This window comes from Pinus tabuliformis, chromosome 8 (genome assembly GCF_031772625.1).
Source record: "Pinus tabuliformis cultivar Carrire ecotype Pingquan chromosome 8, CPIR1, whole genome shotgun sequence".
In the NCBI taxonomy this organism is placed as follows: domain Eukaryota; kingdom Viridiplantae; phylum Streptophyta; class Pinopsida; order Pinales; family Pinaceae; genus Pinus; species Pinus tabuliformis.
This window is the reverse complement of record NC_142294.1, coordinates 1,107,524,602-1,107,548,087: the sequence shown is the minus strand read 5'-3', so window position 1 is coordinate 1,107,548,087 and position 23,486 is coordinate 1,107,524,602. Positions and strand designations below refer to the sequence as shown.

The following is a 23,486-nucleotide window of genomic DNA, read 5'->3' as shown; positions in this document are numbered from 1 at the left end:
CTGTTCTATGTGCTGCATATATAAAGAATAGATGTCCATCTAATGCTATAAGAAACAAGACTCCTTATGAATTGTGGTATGGACATGTTCCTTCGGTAAAACATCTCAGGATCTTTGGTTCCACCTGTTATGCTTTGATACCAAAGGTACATAGAAACAAACTTGGTGCTAGAAGTCGTAAGTGTATCTTCCTAGGGTATTCAAACACCTCCAAAGCATACCGTCTCTATGATGAAATAAATAAAAAGTTTGTTGTATGTAGAGATGTAATTTTTCTTGAATCATCCAAATCTGACAATGTTGTTGAGCAACAACTTGATCGCTTGGATAGATTCGCAAAAACGAAATCATTTCAAGAGTTTGATAATCAGATTCCACATCTTGAAGGGGGGATTTCTATACTAGATCAACATGTGGAATCTTCTTCTGAAGAACAATCTCCTCTGCATGAAACTCCAACAACGGATGATGCTTTAAGTGATGTAATTGATAGAATTGGGAGACTCAATCTTGATTCAGTCCCAACTCAATCAATAGAGCAGCCTGGACCATCTCAGAAAGGTCCCCCAAAGTGGCTGACAAAGACACTTGAAAGTGTTCATCCTGATGAAATTGGAAAAACAGGAACCAGAAATTCAAACCGACAAAATGGAGGTGATGTAGATGACTCTAATTCACCTGTTGATATGGATGTTACTTATGATTGTGAATTGAACTTGTCTACAGATTTTGAACCAACTTCCTTCAAAGAAGCTGCTTCTCATAATGAATGGAAAGAAGCGATGCAAAAGGAGTATGATGCTCTCATAAAGAATGGCACTTGGAAGCTGGTTGATCCTCCATTTGGAACCAAACCAATTGGCTGCAAGTGGGTCTACAAGAACAAGTACAAAGCTGATGGCTCACTTGACAAGCACAAAGCTAGGCTTGTGGAAAAAGGTTTTGCACAGAAGGAAGGGGTCGATTATGAGGAAACTTTTGCCCCCACAGCAAAATGGGCCACCATCCGGACACTCTTTGCACTAGCAGCTCAGAACGGTTGGAAAGTCCATCAAATGGATGTAAAAACTGCATTCTTGAATGGATATCTAAAAGAGAATGTTTTTATGTCCCAGCCTGAAGGATTTGCTGTGAAAGGACATGAACATAAAGTATGCAAACTTGTGAAGTCCTTGTATGGCCTCAAACAAGCACCGCGAGCCTGGTATGAAAAACTAACTGAGCATCTTCTGAAACTCAACTTCAATCATTTTGATCTTGATGATGCAATTTTATTTGTCAAGAAAGTTGGCAAAACAGTTGTGCATCTTGTGGTATATGTAGATGATCTTTTAATGACAGGGAACAATGAAAGCTACATTGCATCCATAAAGAAGGAATTGGGGAAAAGTTTTGAAATGACTGATTTGGGCTATGTTCATTACTATCTTGGCATTGAAGTAACCCAACATCCAAAATCCATATTTCTTTCTTAAAAGAAATACATTGGAGATTTGTTAAACAGATTTGGCATGACATAGTGCAATCCTCTTTCTACTCCAATGGAACAAAACTTAAAGCTCACATTTGTTGAAGGAAAGGAATTTGAGGATGCAACAAAGTATAGACAGCTTGTAGGAAGTCTCATCTACCTCACTACTACCAGACCAAACATTTCATTTACTGTTGGAATCCTCTCCAGGTTCATGCAAAAGCCTTGTGAGGGACATTGGTCTGCTGCAAAAAGAGTTCTAAGGTACTTGAAGGGAACTCAAGACCTTGGAATCAAGTATACACAGGTGGACGACTTCAGCTTGATTGGATACTCTGATTCAGACTTCGATGGAGACAAAGAAACTGGGGTATCTACTTCAGGATATGCTATGAGTCTTGGATCAGGAGCTGTCTCCTGGAGATCACGCAAACAATCAGTTCCAGCAGATTCCACAACAGAAGCAGAATACGTGGCAGTAGCTGAAGCAACGAAAGAAATTGTGTGGCTCAGGAAAATTCTTGAAGATTTGCAGGTAAAACAAGTACAATCAACTCCACTCATGATTGATAACACCTCTACAATAAAGTTGGCCAAGAATCCAAAGTTCCATGATCGAACAAAGCATATCAATACTAAATATCATCTGATTCAACATCATGTTGAGGCCAAAACAATCCATCTCCGTCATTGTTCCACAAATGAGAAAATTGCAGACATCTTCACCAAAGCACTTGGAAAGGAAAAGCTTGAACGATTCAAAATGATGCTTGGACTCACCAACATCCCTTCAGATTAAGGGGGGAATGTTGACACCTAATCTTCATGATTGGGGGAATTTGTAATAAATAAATTAGGAATGTGAACAGTCATCGGGAGATGAACTGAACAATCACTCCTAATGTATATAACAATAACCTACCTATGGAATAATCAGACGAATCAGTTTTACTGCCTTTGGAGAGTTACTGCCTGGCCGACAGATCTTAAGGCCTCAGTGTCGTCATGAGGAGGGGGCGAAGCCCCCCCCAAAGTAGTAGCCATGCGTGCGCAATCAAGATCTTAGCAATGCAGAGGCTAGGGTCTCAGAGCCCTTTTAATGTTATAACCAAACTCCAAACATGGTGAGCTGGAAGATTTTAATAAAAGATATACTCTAACGCTTTTTTTTTTTTAAACCAGATTAAGAAAATTTATATTAAAATCTTGTGCTGAGAATGCAACATTATCACATGGAAGTACAATTCTTTGCATCGAGTTTTGCTGATTGTTCTACTTGGACCATCCAAATTATCTCTATTTCTACTTTTGCCTCGTACAAAATATGGAAAAGGGCATTTAAAAATATTAAAATAATTCTTTCAATTAACAAATTAAAAATAGTAATAACAAAAGAAATTATGTCGGACATAATTAAAATACTTCAATTCGCACCTTAATTTTACATAAATTTATATACAGATATAAAGTAACAGAAAGTAAAAGAATTAATTTAACTTATAGTATAAAGAAGAAATGTAACTTCTTCACTACTTAATATGGAGATTACAAGAAATAGTATTATTGATATTACATGATGTGTATTTAAAACAAAAATATATTAATAACAAAAAATATTTTACTGTCAACCATAAATAAAATATTTCAATGTCCATATTAAATAACATAATTTTATATCTACTTTTTATAAGAAACATAATGTACTTTAATTAAAGATTTTATTCTATTTTCATCTTCCCTACCTAGGGAGATGTGTAATTGATTTCATTTTTAATATGGAGTTGATATATAAGATTTTAAAAATATCAATAACAAAGAAAAATTTAACATGAGTTACAAATAAAATATTTCAATACACAAGTTGAGTAAGATTTTAACATGAAACATATATAGAGAGTGAAAGATTGAGATAATTCTTATTCAGTAATAGTTGCTTTCTAATTCAATGTATGAGGGAGATTTATAATTATTTAAATGCTTAATATGGTCTTGATATGTAATATTTTAGAAAATATTAATAATAAAAAAATTAAATAAATGCATACTAGGAAAATATGAGGGGGCATATTTTAACATTTTAATGTGGAGAACATGAATTATAAATAAAATGTTTCAATGCTAACTCTCTCTCTCTCTCTCTCTCTATATATATATATATATTATTCCAATCTATATCCATCTTAACTCTGGATCTACCAAGCGCTGAGAGGAATCAAATCTTGTCGCTATAAAAGACGTTAACATCTCAAGAGATTTGATCCCTCTTGGCGCTCGGTAGATCCGAAGTTAAGATGGATCTAGGCATCTCGGGGTTTTTGGTTCCACATGTTATGCCTTGATACCCAAGGAACAAAGAAAAAAACTCGGTGCAAGGAGTCGCAAGTGTATCTTCTTGGTGTACTCATATACCTCCAAAGCATACCGTCTCTATGATGAAATCAATAAGAAGTTTATAATATCTAGAGATGTGATCTTTCTTGAATCTTCCAAGACTGACAATGTTGTTGAGCGGCAGCTTGATCGCTTAGATAGATTCGGACATGAAAAGTATTTTCAAGAATTTGATAATGAGATTCCACATATTGAAGGGAGGATTCCTATACTAGATCAATTTGTGAAATCTTCTTCTAAAACACTATCTCCCCCACATGAAGCTCCAACCACTGATAACACTTTGAGTGATGTGATTGACAGAATTGAGAGACTAAATCTTGATTCAGCCCCAACTCAGTCGACTTAGCAGCCTGGGCCATCTCAGAAAGGTCCTCCGAAATGGCTGACAAATACAATTGAAAGTGTTCGTCCTGATGAGGTTGGAAAGACAAGAACAAGAAGCTCAACCAAACATAATGGAGGTGATGTAGACAATCTTGATTCACCTGTTGATATGGATGTTTCTTATGATTGTGAATTGAATTTGTCTACAAATTTTGAACCAACTTCCTTCAAAGAAGTCGTTTCTCATGATGAATGCAAAGAAGTGATGCAAAAAGAATATGATTCTTTGATAAAGAATGACACTTGGAAGTTGGTTGAACCTCCATTGGGACCAAACCAATAGGCTGCAAGTGGGTCTTCAAGAACAAGTATAAAGCAGGTGGCTCACTTGACAAGTATAAAGCCAGGTTCGTGGCAAAAGGTTTTCCATAGAAGGAAGGGGTCGATTATGAGGAGACTTTTGCCCTAACAACAAAATGGGCTACCATCCGAACACTCTTTGTGTTGGCAGCTCAGAACGGTTGGAAAGTCCATCAAATGGATGTAAAATCTGCTTTCTTGAATGAAGATCTGAAGTAGAATGTATTTATGTCCCAACCAGAAGAACGTGTTATGAAGGGTCAGGAACACAAAGTGCGAGCTTGTAAAATCCTTGTATGGCCTCAAGCAAGTACCGTGAGCCTGGTACGAGAAGTTAACTGAGCATCTTCTGAAACTCAACTTCAAACATTATGATCTTGATGATGCAACTTTGTTTGTCGAGAAATTTGGCAAAACATTTGTCTATCTTGTGGTGTATGATGATCTTCTAATGACAGTGAGAGCTACATTTTATCCATAAAGAAGGAATTGAGGAAAGGTTTTGAAACAACAGATTTGGGCTATGTTCACTACTATCTTGGTATTGAAGTAACTCAACATCCGAAGCTTATATTCCTCTCTCAAAAGAAGTACATTAGAGATCTGTTGAGTAGGTTTGGCATGGCTGAGTGCAATCCTTTGACTACTTCAATGGAACAAAACTTAAAGCTCACATCCACTGAAGGAAAGGAATTTGAGGATGCAACGAAGTATAGACAATTCGTAGGAAGTCTCAACTACCTGACTGCTACCGGACCAGACATTTCATTTGGTATTGGAATCCTCTCCAGGTTTATGCAAAAGCCTTGTGAGGGTCATTGGCCTGTTGCAAAAAGAGTTCTAAAGTACTTGAAGGGAACTTAAGACTTTGGACTTAAGTATACACAGGTGGGCGACTTCAGCTTGATTGGATACTCTAATTCAGACATCGATGGAGATAAAGAAACTGAGGTATCTACTTCAGGTTATATTATGAGTCTTGGATCAGGAGCTGTCTCCTAGAGGTCATGCAAATAGTCAGTTCCAATAGATTCCACAACAAAGGCAACGTATGTGGCAACAACTGAAGCAACAAAGGAAATTGTGTGGCTCAGGATAATTCTGGAAGATTTGCAGGAGAAACAAGTGCATTCAACCCCTCTTTTGATTGACAACACTTCTGCAATAAAGTTGGCTAAGAACCCAAAGTTCCATGATCGAACGAAGCACATCAATACAAAATACCATCAGATTCGACATCATGTTGAGGCCAAGACAATTCACCTACGCCATTGTTCCACAAATGAGCAGATTGCATACATCTTTACCGAAGCGCTTGGAAGGGAAAAGTTTGAAAGATTCAGAATGATGCTTGGACTCACCAACCTCCCTTTAGATTGGGGGGGGGAATGTTGACACCTAATCTGAAAGGATTATTGTAAATATTGTCAGTTATGCATTTGAGAAAATCAAGAGACCTTGGAATTGGAATCCCAGGAGTCTCTCCACTAATGTATAAATTCGTGATATGGCTAATGCAATAAACAATTCAATTCGTGGAGTTACCTCCTGGCTTGACACCAACCCAGATGCAAGTCATTTGGGATTGGACAACCCCAACCACTCTAACAGAGCTTTGCAACTTTCTGAGTCTTGCCAACTTCTATCGCAAGTTCGTGTTGGGGTTCTCTCATATCACTTGGCCTTTGAGTCAAGTCACCAAGGGAGGAGCGAAAGCAAAGTTCTTTTGGTTCGAATCCCAACAGGAAGCGTTTACCGAGTTGAAGCATCGCCTCTGCTCTGCACTGGTGCTCATATTACCAGACTTGAACAACCATTTGAGATCGAGATAGATGCCTCCAACTATGCTATTGGTGCAGTTCTTACTCAACAGGGGCATCCAACGACATATCACAGTGAGACACCTTTAGATACAGCTTGAAAGTATCCAACCTATGACAAAGAGATGTATTCCATTATGCAGGCCTGCCAACAATGGAAGAATTACATTATGGGGAAGGAAATGGTCATCCACACAGACCACCGACCCCCGCATATGGGGAAGGAAACGGTCATCCACATAGACCACCGACCCCCGCAGTTCATACAGACACATGGGGAGTTGCAGAATGATCACCATAAAAAATGGTCCACATACTTGCAATAGTTCCATTTGAACATTAAGTACAAGAAGGGCAACACCAACAATGTTGCAGATTGTCGGTCATGGCGCTGATCACTGTGTTAGACTCTTGTGGGCACGAGACTTCGTGGTGGCCAAATATTTACAAGAGCGACCCAGAATTCAGAAACACATACTAGACGCTCCTGGAAGACAAGCAAGTTCCAAATTTTCACCTCCAGGATGCACTGTTATGCCACTTGGAACACCTATGTGTTCTGTCAAGCGAGTGCGCCAAGATGATTTGGGGCTGCACTACAGTCGGGTCGCTGGACATTTCGGGGTAGAGAAAACAGTGGCAGTGCTGCAAAAGTATTTTTATTAGTCGAACCTTCGACAAGATGTTGGGAAGTACCACTGCACTGCTTGTGCCATTGCCAAACCGTCCATCAAGCAACAAGGCCTCTATACTCCTTTGCCTACTCCTAGTCGACCTTGGGAATCCATCTCCATGGATTACATGTTGGGCCTTCATTCTACTAAGCATGGCAACAACTGCATTTTCGTGGTCGTCGACAAATTCTTTAAGATGGCCATTTTGATGGCCTGCAAGAAGTGTATCACAGCAAAAGCCGCTGCTAAGCTCTTCTTTGAACGAGTGTGGGTACACTTTGGGATCCCACAATCCATTATCTCATATCAGAACAGTAGGTTCCTAAGTACATTTTGGTCAAGTCTCTGGACTATGCTAGATACCAAGCTCACTAAGTCCATGACTTTCCACCCCAAACTGATGTCCAAATAAAGGTCGTCAATAGGATGATCATACACATTCTGTGCATGTACAACTCGAAGCATCCACACACATGGGATGAAAGCCTCCCCTATGTCCAACACAACTACAACAAAGCTCTCCATAGCTCAACTGGCCACAACCCTTTTCAGGTGGGATTGGGATTCCAACCACTATGTCCCCTTGATGTGGCCATAATATTTGCAGCGACTCAGGCAGATTCAGCTCATGTCCTGTTTGAAGCTGAAAGGGCTAACAACTTAATTGAGCACATTCAACACATCCGCCAACAGGTCCATGACATATTTTGAACAGAGCCAATGCTAAGTACAAGTAGCGACATCATCAACGTTGGGTGCCACACAAGTTCCAGGTGGGTGACAAAGTTTGACTACATCTATAGAAGGAACACCTCGCTGGGCCCCACCGCAAGCTTTGCTCGCTCCAATATGGGCTGTACACCATCACCAAGGTTATAGGGGACAATGCCTTCGAGCTCAACATTCCACCATTCCTTGGCCTGCACCCAATATTCAATGTGGACCGCCTTCGGCCATACTTTCCACCATTGTTGGACACATCCGACATTGCAGAACAACTCACACCAACGGAGTTAAACCCAGACTACATGGAACATGCCACAACTGATCGGATCATGGACACGCAGATCAAGAACACTCACCAACAGAGGATCTAGCTATATCAAATTGTCAAAGCGGGCCAACTCCTTCACCAGGGCAAGTGGTTCACCAAGGACTGGTTCAACAAAAATTTCTTCACCTCATGGAGGCTCTACATGTCGGGACCATTGCTTCATAAGGAGGGAGGACTGATCCAGGTGGATATTGGTGGCCACCCGCCTATTCCACCTGGACCTCTAGTCGGTTTTAGTTTCCTTGTTTATAGCAACATTTACTATTTTTAGCAGTTTTTCAGGTCTTGAATTTCTGGAGCAATGTTGACCCCCTAAACGATGTTTTTTTGAGGTTCGAAGTAAGCTCGTAGTTGTAGGAAAAGGCATGCGACAAATCTTGTAGTACCTGGAGAGATCTTTCCTATGAGGTGTCGTACACGCCAAATAGAGATAATATGACTAAGTTATGACCCTGAGAAGTTGGCTGCCCAACTAACACCAACTGGGCCCACAAACTCTTGGCATTCCATCTCTTGGGGTTAGGGTATTGGTTTAGTGTTTTCCCTTGATGTTCAATAATAAAAAGGCCTTTAAGCCTCATTGTAACACAATTCAGAGGCATGTAGCCGCCACATCTCTTCTCAGAGATAAACTACCATCACCTGAGCTAGTTTATTTCCATTTCTGTATGTAAGCATATTTCAGTTCTTTGATATTAATGAAACAAAGTTTTATTTCTACTGCATCTTTGTGTTTATGTGTATATTTGTATTTTGTCGCGTTCTTGCATAAGTCCGGATCAAGAGCATTGAGGGAAAAAGGGATTACCTAGGTGACTGCAATTAAAAGAAGGTAACTCCTTTCCTAGTGTTGTGCAGGTCTGAGAGGGGACAATTTGTTTGGTTGAAGACGAATTACTATACCTAGAGGAAGTACAATGATGTTTCCTTGTCTGAGCATTATAGGTTGGACTAAGTGACAATGTTCAGAGCTAGCCAATAGGAATTCACGCTTGTGGTCTCATAGCCTTGGTTTGGGGGTGGCCTTTACATTTTTGGAGTGTGTTATAAACATAACAAATGATAATTAATTAATTTGTGAATAGACATGTCTTTTTGTAAAGACATTTATTAGTGGAAAGGCACCCTGCATTTCGAAAACGCATGGTATTGGAAAAATAGGATTAATAAAAAGGAAATAACAGGAAAAAGGAAGGAAGAGTAAATTTTGATTTTACTATTGGTGGTTTATAGACCCGTGGTTTTAATAAACCATTGGCCGATGGTATATTCTATCATATAGGAAAAAATAAATTACAAAGATAATTTTTTTTTGTATACATAGATAACTTAAAAAAAAGAAGAACTATCTATATATATATATATATATATATATATATATATATATATATATATATATTCAGCACACACATAATTAAAAAAGGGAGTTTTCGAAGAAATCAGTCAAGATAGATTGAAAAACACTGTCGGTCACCAGGACAATTAATATGAGCAAGTTTAGTACGAAGTTGGCTAGGATGGAGGAATGATGTAAGAAACTTTAGAAGGAATTAAGGGAGAAGCACGCGGAGTTAGAATCATAGATCAATCACAATCATGATGATATACAACGAGATCAAGCAAAACTAGGGAACTTGGTCGACAAAAATCACACAAAATTAAAAGACCAATTCACTTAGTTGCAAAACCTCATAATAAATTATGTCACATTAGAAAACACATCTTGTCTAGAACAAAATGCTTCTGAAACTTCCAATTCACCTAACTCGCATCACATACCAAACCCCGCATAATACTCCAAATCTACAATTAAATATGCCTACTCATGGCATGATGATCCAAAACCAATAGCAACCATATAGGCAACCAATCTTTGCATATCCTCCCTGAGCAAAACTGGAATTATCAAAATTCGATGGGAACAAAAACTAGGGTGTGGCCTAGTTCAACAAAGCTAAAAAGATTAGATATGCATCCATGCAATGGGAAGGAGATACATACAACCGATGTCACATGGTTTGGGTTCGAGTTCGGTTCGACAATGATTAGGTTTGATTTGAATTCGAATTTTCTGATGAGGTTCGAATGAGGTTTTCCATTAGGTTCGTCTATATATATATATATATATATATAAATTTAAAATGAATTATAGGATAAAATAGTAAGAGATCAACATCAGTAAACATCAAAAATGCTACATGGAAACTGCAAGGATAAATTACAAGCTTGAATTGTGACATGAAGTTATGCGTTTTGATCTATGGACTTGGTCAATGGCTATGAGGTTCCATGAGGTTCACCGAACCTCAATTTTTTTTCTCAATTTTTTTTTAGGTTCGCCAAAATTTGAACCTCAAGGTTAAAGTTCGACGAACCTTGTGAAATAGCATACAACTAATACATGTGGTGGAAAAAATCAGCATATGCAATAAGTTGGAACAAATTTAAGGATGAATTCTTTAAACGATTTCAGGGCATCAAAGAAGAGGACTTTTTCACACAACTCACCAGGTTGCAACAACAAGGGAATGTGGGTGAATTCACATGTGAAGGAGAAACACTGGCTACGAGAGTATCTAGATTCTAGATTATGACATAATGTTTGGTTCTATCTTATTACCGAACGAAAGCCACACATCCAAAATGAGCTGAAGCTACATGATATTACAACTATGGAAGATGCATTTCATAAAGCAAAAGCTATAGAGAGGAAATCTGAAAGATCATTATTACCAAAATTTGATAAGACCTATTCACGATGAAAAGAGTGATTGTCAGTTATGTGGAGACAAATGGACATTGGGACACAAATGCATGGGCCAAAAATCTTATAGATATGAAGCCAAAAATGACTCTGACTCTTCTAGTAGCAACTTTGAGGGGGAAATGGAAAAGAAGGAAAAAAATTGTTGTAAATGTGGAAAAAGATGGGCCAAGGGCCATAAATGTGCAACTGACCACACATATCACTATAAAATTATAGATGGGAAGGAAGGGCAGGTTGCTGTTGAAGAAAAGTTAGGAAACATGATGAGCACTGATGAAGATGAAAACTCACCAAAAATGTCATTAGCATCAATCACCTGCATAACAAAAAACTCCTAAGGTAGATAACTCAAAGGATTATTACAAAGAATCGACACCCAACCTCCTATAGTTTGATATACTCCACCTCATTTAACAAAGAAGAGTACTATCCATAACAGTTTGGGAATTACAGAAAAAAGGAAACCAAATACGCTAAGGAATCTGAGAAGGAAAAGAAATCACAATATTAGTAGATTATGGGAGCAGTCACAATTTCGTGGATATTACTCTTGCAAGACAACTTAATCTCTTTGTGTACCCAGCCAAGGACCTCACTGTTAAGGTCGCTATGGGCAAAAATTCAAGGAAGTGGGAAAATGTCATAAGGTTTCAATTCAAATACAAGAACTGGAACTACAAACAGAACTCTATGCTCTACCACTTGAAGAAATGGATATGGTGTTAGGTGCGGAATGGTTGATATAGTTGGGAAGTTATACTACAAACCTTGAAGAAGAGCTCATGGAATTTAATTGGTAAGGTTGACACTAAAATTTTTATGGCATTTGAAGTTTCCAATCTCAAAAGAAGATGCAACAATATACAAGAACCTCACCTAACACTCGAAGCGCGAACAATGTCAAAACCTGAGAAAAGCCATCCATAGAAATGTCCTCAACTAGAAATAATCCTGTTTATTATGCTTTGTGTTATGTAAAAAATTAGTTAGATTGGGTTATTATTTAATTTTTAGTTAAATTAGATGAAAGGGCACGATCATAAGATCATGCCCTTTCCCCAAAGGGTGTCCATGGCGGTATATAAGCCAGGCATCCGCAATTGTAAGAATCATCATCAGTAATTTCATCTTTTAATAAATTATTTATACATATATTACTGCTGTCCAAGAAATTCCTGCTTCATTGGTATCAGAGCGGTTGATCCTCGGGCACTCTCCCGCTGCACAGACCTTTTAGGACGCCATTCGCATCTCATACACCTGTATCCGTCCAACGCTATTGTCATTCGTCCAACAACCGTATCATACAGCGTTGTTCCGTCTAGTTCCGGTGTAACCCCTACTCCGTCCAGGTCCCCGACCGTCCAACCACTTGTTTTTCTGTTCTGTCCAGCTTTCGGTCTTCTCCTTCATCAAACACTACATTCTTTCCCCACTGTAGTCAACGGGAAGGCTGCGTCATACTGGCTGACTGCGTGGGCTCTGCGGGAAGGCTGCGTCATACCAGCTGTAAGCTCACGTTTTATTATTCCTGTGCGGTGTGCGGTTATTAATCCTGTCCACATTCACCAGCCATCCGGGTAACGAACACCAAGAATCACGACTGTTCGGGTAACGAACGCCAAGAATCAACGGGTTCCGTCAGCCAACGTGACGGTTTGGGAGTAATATACAATATATATAATATATAGCTATACCATTAATTCATATATATGTTATATATATATATATATATATATATATATATTACGTAACTTTATTTAATTATATTATATATTACATATAATATATATAATTTAATTAATTAAATTTATTTTAATTAATTAAAAAATTATATATATATTAAAATTAATTTAATTAATTAAAATTATTTTAATTAATTAAAAAGATATATATATATATATATATATATATATATATATATATATATATATATAAGTTAATTTAATTAATTAAAATTTATATGTATAAAAATTATTTTAGCTAATAAAAAAAAATAGGGGGAGGAAAAATATTTTAGCTGGCAAATAAATACACGCCTCCGCAAACCCGCTCAATGTCGACAATGACAATGGCGGATTTCCAAAAAAGGTTGTTGGATGCAGAGCATAAGATAAATAACAACCACGACGAGGTCAGTAAAAGATTAAATGAAGTCGAGAGCAAGCTTGGGGAGCAAGCAGACAAAATCAAAAATCTTCAAGATACGACGAATCGAATAGAAATAAAGATGGAAAATTACCATGTCCAGACAGAAGCAGGGATCAGAGAGGTCTTAACAATGCTGAAAAGTCTGTGTAAAAGGTCGAATTGTACACCCGAACAACTACTAAAAGAAGGTGAAGAGAATCAAGAACACATCTCGTCAGATTCAACTAAGTCCACAGACTCTCATGACAAAGTTGAATCCCCAAAAAAATCAGCGACACCCCACCAAGAAGCGAGTAACACAACCTTTACAAACAAGCAACTCTGGGATAACTTTACCAATCAACACCCTTTTTTCGCTCAACCAGTAGCAACATACCAGCGAAGGGCAAAAGTCGAGATGCCTAAATTCGATGGAAACGAAAAAAACAATGTTGCATGGATAAATAAAGCAGAAGAATACTTTGAGATATATGACATCAATGACGATGACGAAAAGCTCAGGCATGCATCCATGAAAATGGAAGGAGAAGCATATAACTGGTATATGTGGTGGAAAAAGACAACACACGTCATTAGCTGGAGAAAATTTAAAGATGCATTCTTCAAAAGATTCCAAGGTGTAAAGGAAGAAGAATTATTTTCAAAACTCATCAAATTACGACAAACAGGAAGTGTGGATGAATACACTCAAGAATGGGAGATCTTAGTAACACGAGTACCTGGGTTATCAGAATCTCATCTAATTCAGTCATACATCTCGGGACTCAAAACCCATTTACAAGCAAAACTTGAGATGCATGACATTACATCTATAGAAGTAGCAAGACGAAAAGCAAAAACAACCGAAAAGAAATCCGAACCAATATTTTGGTCAACAGCGGAAAAAGCTTATGCAAGATGAAGGATACCCCAGTATGTGGACTCAAATAATACAAGATATGTTCCACCACATCGTCGTGAAGATGAAAAATCTAATGTGGAAATGCAAAGGATAAAAGAGGGTAAATGTAAACGTTGTGGTGAGAAATGGGACCCCAAACATAGATGTGCTAAAGGAAAAGAACCAAAGAACCTATATAATTGTGAAGCAACCAATGATTCAAACAGTGAAGATTATGACATAGAAGACATAGAAGACGCCCCAGAATTCTCACCAGAACTAGATGATGGAAGTATTCCACAAGTATCATTATCAACTATTACAGGTATATCACAACCTCAGACTTTAAAGTTAAAAGGACACATAAAGAAGAACGACGTAGTGGTTCTCGTCGACTCTGGAAGCACACACAATTTTTTAGATGCAACCGTGGCAAAGAGACTCAATATCTTTTAATTTCCCTTACCAAACATGAAAGTGATGGTAGCTAATGGTAAGAAGATTGAAAAGGTAGGGAAATGCCATAAGGTCAATTTGTAGATTCAAGACTTTAATCTAGAGTCTCCATTCTTCACGGTACCGTTAGGAGGAGTAGATGTAGTCTTAGGTATCCAATGGTTACGAACTTTAGGTACTTATGCCGCCAACCATCAAGTACAATTTATAAAATTCAAATGGGGAGGTCAGAAGTACAAGCTACACGGATTCGAAGCACCAGAAAATCAAGTTGTATCATCATCTCAGATGAAACTAAGTCGAAAAGGAGCACCCGCTTATGTAGTACAATGTCACCAGTTAGAGATGTTATCTGCAAATATGACCAGAGAAGAGTCACCAGAGATACAAGATTTGATTCGGAAGCATGAAAAAGTATTTCAAGACCTACCTATGAAGATGCCGCCTAATAGGGAAATTGAGCATACAATAGAAGTCAAGGCAGGGTCAGACCCTGTCAACATCAAGCCATACCAATATCCACATCACCAAAAAACAAAACTTGAGAGATTAATCCAAGACCTTTTAAAATGTGCGACCTTGATCATCTTGGAATATCTGATCAAGTGGAAGGACTTACCCGAAGAAGACGCCTTCTGGGAGAATGAATCATTCTTCAACAACATCCGTCGTTACTTATGCTTTGAGGACAAAGCATTCTTTCGAGAGGAAGGCAATGTTATGTAAAAAATTAGTTAGATTAGGTTATTATTTAATTTTCAGTTAAATTAGATGAAAGGGCACGATCATAAGATCATGCCCTTTCCCCAAAGGGTGTCCATGGCAGTGTTGCAGGAATCGCCCCCCCCCCGGAGGATCCAAACCCGGAACCGCGGTTCGGAGCGAACCGTCCCGGAATCCCTTTAGGAATCGCGATTCTGAGGAGGAGGGGGCGCGGTTCCGTCTTTTAGACGCGGTTCCTGCCATATAGGTTGCGGCCACCCCGGAACCGCGGATCCGAGGGCGGTTCGGGCACGGGGTGGCGCCAAGCTTCCGGCCCGGAACCGCACGCCACCCGCACGGTTCCCAGGCGATTCCGGAAGCAACCCGCGGCATCATTTTTTTAACTTGATTTTTTTTTAATTTGTTTTAACTTGAGTCTTAACTAGCATGAGGGGGTGGGTTAGGTTGGTTTAGGGTGAGTCTAGGGTGACTTTAGAAAAGAATAAAGCCCCCATTCTCTTCTCATTTTCTCACTTTGAGTTTATGAGAGTTGGAGAAGAGAAGAGAGGAGAGGAGAAGAGAAGAGAGGAAAGGAGAGGAGAAGAGAGGAGAGCTTGGAGGAGTGAAGAAGGAGGAGCTAGGAGAAGGAGGAGGAGCTAGGAGAAGGAGGAGGAGCTTGGAGCAAGAGCTTGGAGGACTTCATCTACAAGAGCTAAAGAGGTAAGTTCAAACCCCAAACTCCCTTGTTTTTTTGAAAAAAAAATTGTATTTTTCTCCTCCCTCTCCTACTCTTTCCCATTGTTTCTACTTGCTCCTTTATTTACAGGTTGTCCACCACCTATATCCATATTCCAAGATGGTGTTCTTTTGGCTTCTATGTATCATTCCACTCTTGGTTTTAATGATGGCAAGGGTGAGGAATAGAGGGGAAGAGGAAGGGGATGAACTTGGTCCTAATAGTAGTGACCCAATGTATGATGAGGAGGAAGGGTTTGAAGAGGAAGGGGATGAACTTGAAGAGGACACTGAAGCACAAGATGGGAAAGGTACATCAAATCCCTTGTGGACCTTTGTGACCAAACTTGAAGGGGGAAAGGGTGGTGGATCTTACAAATGGATGTGCCCTCATGGTTGTCATGGAGGAAAACCATATACGGGTTCATATACCCGTCTGAGGAGGCATCTTTGTGGGGTGCTAGACAGTGATGAAAGAAAGGGTTCCGTGGGGGTAAACATTTGCCCAAACATTTCAAGTGAACAAAGACAAAAATACATCAAATTAGAGATGGCTGCACAAGGAAAAAACAAGAAACAAAAAACTCATTCTGAATCAAGTGCAACCTCTAAATTTGGTAGTTGCCCATCTCCTCATGGTACTTTTGCAACCTCTGGAGGTAGAAAAACAATAGGGGATTTCCTTAATGTTACTGGGAGGGATGATGTGGATGGAAAGATAGTCCGTTTTCTTTGTGCTTGCGGTGTACCATTCAATGTGCTTCGCTCTCCCTATTGGCAAGACATGGTAAAGGCCATCAATGAAGCCCCAAAAGGATACAAGGCCCCCAACTATGAGAAAGCTAGAACAGTGTTATTAGAAAGAGAAAAAGCTAAGGTTCAAAGAGCTTTGACACGTTTTACACATGAGTGGGTGGATTATGGGGTATCCATTGTATCAGATGGGTGGACAAATATTAGAAACCAACATTTGATAAATGTTCTTGGTGTTTCTTCTAGTGGTGCAGTATTTATTGCATCTCATGACTCCTCCTCCATCAGTGCAACTGCACAAAACATTGCAGATCTCCTATTGAAATCAATCAAAGATGTTGGTCCGAATAATGTGATTCAAGTGATCACAGATAATGCAGCAAATTGTAAGTTAGCAGGAAAAATTATTGAGCGTACTCATCCACACATCTTTTGGTCTGGGTGCCTGGTTCACACATTGAACCTTTTGATGCATGATATTGTGAAACACAAAGATTGTGGGTGGATTGCTGAGGTTTACAGGAAAGGGAAGCAGCTCATTAAATTCATCACAGGGCATACAAGGGTAAACTACTTCTATGGCACTTACTCCAAGTTGCAATTGCTTAAAATTGCAAAGACAAGATTTGCTAGTTATTACCTCACCTTTAGGCGGCTAGTGAGGGTGAGACAAGCTTTAACTAATCTGGTGTGTGCTGAAACATGGGATGAAATTAACAATGACACAGATGGTGCTAATGAAGTCAAGGACATTGTTCTTGACAGTTACTTTTGGTCACAGGTTAAATATGTTTTGCAATTCACCAAACCAATTTATTACATGATCAAGTTTGCAGATTCAGATCGACCAGTAATTGGGGAGGTGTATGAGCAAATGGATAGCATGTTGGGGCAGATTAAAGACATTGTTGAGCCTAGAGATACCACCTTGTACAAATATATTCGTGAAGAGGTGGTAAAACGATGGGATAGCCTAAATGTTCCATTGCATGCATTAGCATATGTTTTGACACCTAAATACTATCATCCATCATGGCTTTCAAAACCAGCACCTGGGGGGGAGTCAGGAGAAGACCACACCAAGATAAAGAGGTTCACGAAAAATATATGGCTGCATTGAGTAGATTAATCCCTGATGAGGAGGAGGCTGCATTGGTACGGAGACACGTGAGCAACTATACGAGCAGCACTGGTCCATTTTCGAGCATGCATGCAATTCAAGATCGAGAGAATTTTTCTGCTCTTGAGTGGTGGAACATGCATGGAGGGCCTACTCCACTTCTACAGAGTTTGGCATTGCGGGTGCTATCACAGGTGGTAAACACTTCTTCTGCAGAGAGGTGTTGGAGCTCTTATTCTTTCATCCACAGTGTTAAAAGGAACAGGTTGAATTTAGACCGGGCAGAGAGCTTGGTTTATGTTCATTACAACTTGCGATTGTTGTCCCATTACTGTGAAGATGCAAAGTCTAATAAAGACTTGTTGACTTGGGACAAGAATCCAGAGGAGCCCAATTTGGAGGATGGAGTGTTGCGACTAGAGCAATTAGAGGATTCTCTTATCCAGGTATGTCCATTGTGGTATGAATTTTCCAATTTTCCCTTATAAAGAATTCATGTTTTTAATTTTTTTGTTAACTAGTGTTTTTTGTTTGCATGAATTTTTTGAGCGATTCTAGGATGATGACACGGGTGTTGATATGCCACCACCCCCACCCCCATCTGGTCCCTTGGTTTCTACTAGAGGAGGTTCTTCTTCATCAGTTCCAGTGCCACGACTTACACAGGGACCATCTTCTTCATTGCCACCACGTGGAGGCCCGCCATCACGTTCTATTCGTGGTGGAAGGAGGAGAGATTAGTAGATATATTCACAATCTACTTCTTTTTGTCATAGATTACTCATTAGACTTGTAGACTTGTGAATTTGAATTTTGAACCTTTTTGGCTTGGCGGTGACCAAGTGACATATTTTGTAAACATTATTATTTGAATTTTGGACATGACAAATGTTGACAGTTGCTCACTTGCTAGATAAATCATAATATGCTCTATGTTTTATGTTTTATAATATGCTTAAATGTTTTATGTTTTATAATATGCTTCAAAATTTGATGTATGTTTGTAATAGCTAGAATATAGATGATTGTTGTACATACTAGTAACTACAATGGAATCATGGATGCCATATCTATCTTGATTTATGCAAAAATATGCATGTTTTCATGTCTTCTACAATTAATTTGGTATTTGGGATGTTTGTTTTGAGTATAAATGCAAAAAAATATAAAAAAATATATATATATAGCAGACGCTTCCGCGGACGCTTCGCTCCCTAGATTTTTGGAAAATGACGCTTCCGCGCTCCGCGCTTCCGCTTCGCGCTTCCGCTTCGCTCCCGCTTCGTGCAACATTGGTCCATGGCGGTATATAAGCCAGGCATCCGCAATTGTAAGAATCATCATCAGTAATTTCATCTTTTAATAAATTATTTATACATATATTGCTGCTGTCCAAGAAATTCCTGCTTCACTTTGAGGACAGCATTTCTTAAAGAAGGCGGAAATATTATAAACATAACAAATGATAATTAATTAATTAGTGAATAGACATGTCTTTTTTAAAGGAACTCCACCTAGGTATTCATAACGGGGGCCCTATTGTAATATTGATCATTCAACTATTCAATTCATTATATATATATATATATATATATATATATATATATATATATATATATATATATATATATTTATTTCATATATATTTGTGCGCTTCAGAGTGCCTACATTTGGGTGGAAGTTGAGTGGTTTGGTGGGCAATTTAATAAAAGATAAGTTTTTATTCTTGCTGTTTTGTTAATAACACGTTATTAATTTCTTTTATTCATCTCTATTATGAATCACTGGAAGGCAATGAGTAACTTGGGAAATATTTCGAATGTTTACAATTAATGTCTAGAATGCCTCGATGGTATGAATGCTTTTGACTTTGTGTGTAATTAGCTCAGCAGTGATTGCCATTCATACCTGGGATTGTAGCATAAAATCTGTTAGTACATCTGGATAGACAGAATTATGTTAATGCTGTTTGCATGCTGTTAATGATCATTTTTTTTTTCACATTAGTTGTCTCAGCATGGAAAGGATATTGCTTGAGAAGTGGTGTGTGAATGGAAGTAATGAATGAATTCTGTAAATTAATGCAAGTCTGAGTGTGAAATTGTGAATAGTGGTGACTGTACATTTTTCCCACCGTAGTATCCATCCATAGATCATATATTTTCTTCCCAAGACAGACTGTGTTGCTGGGAGATCTCACTTGGAATGGAGGAAGAAATTTTGAAGTTGGTGCCCAGAGAGCCAAGGGAGGCAGTTCTGGGCACACTGAAAAAATCAGAATTGAGTATAATTGTCTACCAGAACACAGCAACATACAGGCACATTGATTTGGATGGTCAGACCAAAAGGACTGGGATATGAGGGTACAACATCCATTTCTGATCTCAGAACTAAGCCTTTGTGCATACATATTATATCAGCCAAACCTCTGGTGCAACCCATACAACCATCAACACATTGTGGTTTTGGGATATTTGCCAGACTTGTATCTCTAAAGGATTGCAGAATAGTATATGGGAGTAATTTTCATTTCCTCCCTCTTAAAGTGTCAAACATCGAAAAGCTGTCTCTTTATATCTAACATACATACTCACATGTAAAGATTGTTCTATGTTAGTTAATCCCTGTACAGCTCAAGTCAAACTGTTCAACCTTGCTTCATTTCATATGCTACACTGATGAGCTTTGCACCTTTATTCAGTTGATTGATTAATATGTCGGTTGATTTCTAATTTTCTACCTGTTCTTGTTGCAGTCTTGCTAACTTATAGGACAGTTTTAAGTACTATTTAGAATTTACATGCTAACCAGTTGAACTCGTTTATGATGCAAACATATTCTTCCGAAAACATCCATTTTGGTAAAAATCCTGACTAACAACTTTTACACTATCATTCCCTCAACATAATATCAATATATTAATCTGCTGTTCTTGAGATAAGTTAATCTATTTTATCTTTGTTCATTGCTGTTTCTTTATTTGCCTCAGATGGAAATGATGATTGTGTTTTGCTTGTATGTTTCAAATGTGGCAAACATCTTTTATTCCCATTCTTCCCTTTCCATCTATTTTAGGCATGATATTGTTAATGATTATAATTTGCTTAATGCATCTGAATATAGCATTGGTCCACTGTTCCTATTACTCAAATGCTGATGCCTTTTAAAGTGTAGATGACCCTTCTTCCAGGCTTGAGTACTTTCATGAATAATTATGCTGGATATTTACTGGATGAGGAACAAAAAAACATGAAAGATTTGATATTCCCATAAAACCACGTCATAGAAGTGAACTCAGGTTCAGCATGATCTAGGGAATTCAAGAACAGTATAACACTAAATCAAACCTACTAATGTTGAATTTCCTTTTTCTTTCCCAAGGAAAACCTCTAGGGAAACCTATGGGATGCTTCCCCACATTTGTGGATGGCTTCTCTATTAAACCTGTCAGTGTAGACTAGTGCACCTAACCCAGGGGGATTTGAACTGCGCACCTGCTGGCACAGAACTAGCCAAATGTCCAGCAACATTGGCAACCACTGGTTGAGCTAACCCCTTGGGCTTCTAATGTTGAATTTTACTTAGATGGTATTGAAATTTAAAATTGGAAATGTATTGGCAGGCCAAGGAAAGGAAATAAAATAAAGTGTACTATATCCTAATCACAATCAAAGGGCATAACAAGCAACTTATCTTGGCTTTCAAATCCAAAATTACTGTTTCCCAGCTTCTTCTTGTTTCTTTAGCTACTTGTATTAACATGTAGAGTCCTTTACATTGTAATCCTATTAGTTCGTATGGGTTTTTCTGTGAAAAATAGCATCTACATGCTCTGATGTCCTATCCATGAATAGATCAGGGTATTTTCTATCCTGGTGCATGTCCAACACATTGAGGGCTAGCAATTTATGCTGTTTGATTATTCACTGACACATTGGTGGATGCATGTATTCACATATGAAATAATTCTGCCATTCTTTGTCTTTGCTGGCCACCAAGTACTTTGTTTGTGGTTGGCAGATAACAAAGTAAAACCTCTGGTGGAAATAGCCTTATTTAATCTGATATGAAATATTTACAATCATTCAATTTAGCAATGCACCATTTCCTAGAACTGTAATATTTTGTATCATTTTTGATGTATTGAAAAATTGCTGGAACAATAGAGGCCTATAACACAACAGTGATGCAGGTATCTGTGCTTGAAGAACAAAAAAAAGAGGCTGCTGGAAAAGCTGAAGAGGAGGGCCAGGGTACTGAAACTGCTGTGCCACCAAATGAGGACTCAAATAATGTTGATATTTCTATGGCAGAGGCTGTGGAACCTGCATCAGTCGATAAAGAAACAGTCCAGTTGAATCCGTAGGCTGTCATGACAATGCATGATCCCTGTTTTTGAGAGTGAATAATTAAGGGATTAGATGCCGCTTACTCAAACATCCCGTCATTCCTACAAGAATGCATCCCTTTTTCTTAGTTATTTGAATTTCCAAATCCACTCCTCTACAGTGCTTTTGCTCATTTATTGGATTCATGTTGTCTGTACTCTACTAATGATATTACTTCATATTCTGATAACAATGGCTGGCAGTCGGGGGTAGATCCAGTGCTTAGTGGGTGGCGCTTTCCCAGTTCATGAATTCAATTTGTGTGTTATGTCTAACTGATGTCAAGCATTCAATTTAATTCAATTCATGTGTTATGGCTACTCTGATCTCAGACATTCAATTTTTCAGTTCATGTGTTATACTTGGTAAAAGGCATGCTGGGCCTTTATGATCTTTTGACTTATGTCTAACAAGATGATCAAGAACATGATCAGAATCAGCACAAAGATTTGAACGAAAACTAAGAAAACATCTACATCTGTATTTTATTTTGCTTTTATTGCACTGTAATATCAGTCATTTGCAGTTGATGTGTATGACGGAGATATCTCTGATAATTTTGATAGGATGGGTTGTGTAATTACTAATACCCTTGAAGTGCACATCTCGGGAATATTTAATAGGGTTAGTGCCTTGTAACTGACCACCTGTGATGTTTTATTGCTTTTGTTGATCTGTCTTACTGAAAGTTATTAACAGCTGTTGTTTGTTTCTTCTCTTATTGTCAGTTGAGCTATCCTAGTGGTATATGTACTAAAGTTCGCAAGTGAATAACAGTAATATATTTTATGCTAGATGATTTGCATCCACCAGCTTCAAGTATGTCTCACTTACAGCTAACAAATCGTTCCAAGGACAATGCCTCATTCAAAGCAAGTTTTTTTTTCGTTTTTGTTTTTTCCAAAGAAAATCTCATGTGGAACCTCTTTAGTACTTCCCTTCATCTTGTTAAAGGTGGTGGCTCGGTCATGTACTTCTACATTGGCATTGTGTCTAGCATGTAGGAGTGTCCGAAAGACACTCTCTAGATATTAACTTTATTTTTATGAAGACAAGTAACTTTTATTTTATTTTATAATGACTAAAAAGTGACTTAAGTTGTGTCAATGAGAGATTAAGTCGTGATCATTGATCTCAAGTGATCAAGATTATATCTTGACCGTTAATCACTTTGGAGATAGGATTTTGGTCATTGTATGTTATAAAAGGAGATCCAAGGAGAGGAAAAGACACAACACTTGAACATGCAATTACTTTTGAGCTGAAAAGGAAATCGATTTGCAGAGGAGAAATCATCAAGGAGAAGAGAGGTCGATCTTTTCAGGGCTACATGCATCTCAAGGTAGCAAACTCAAGGGGTCTGTACTACTGCACGCATCCCAAGGCTTCTAAGTTCTAGGTGCAATTGTAGAGGCTGTACAGGTGCACACAGGGAAG

At 38.4% G+C, this 23,486-nt stretch overlaps 1 protein-coding gene across 1 annotated transcript in view; it reads left to right on the top strand.

The window, feature by feature from the left end:
- Positions 1 to 22,369, top strand: part of LOC149239227 (golgin family A protein) — an 85,982-nt gene extending 63,613 nt beyond the window's left edge. Inside the window, exon 3 of the mRNA XM_089373353.1 lies at positions 21,854 to 22,369. Coding sequence (XP_089229479.1) covers positions 21,854 to 22,027 — 174 coding nt within the window. The 3' untranslated portion in view covers positions 22,028 to 22,369. The remainder of the gene's footprint in view (positions 1 to 21,853) is intronic.
- Positions 22,370 to 23,486: the final 1,117 nt, after the last annotated feature.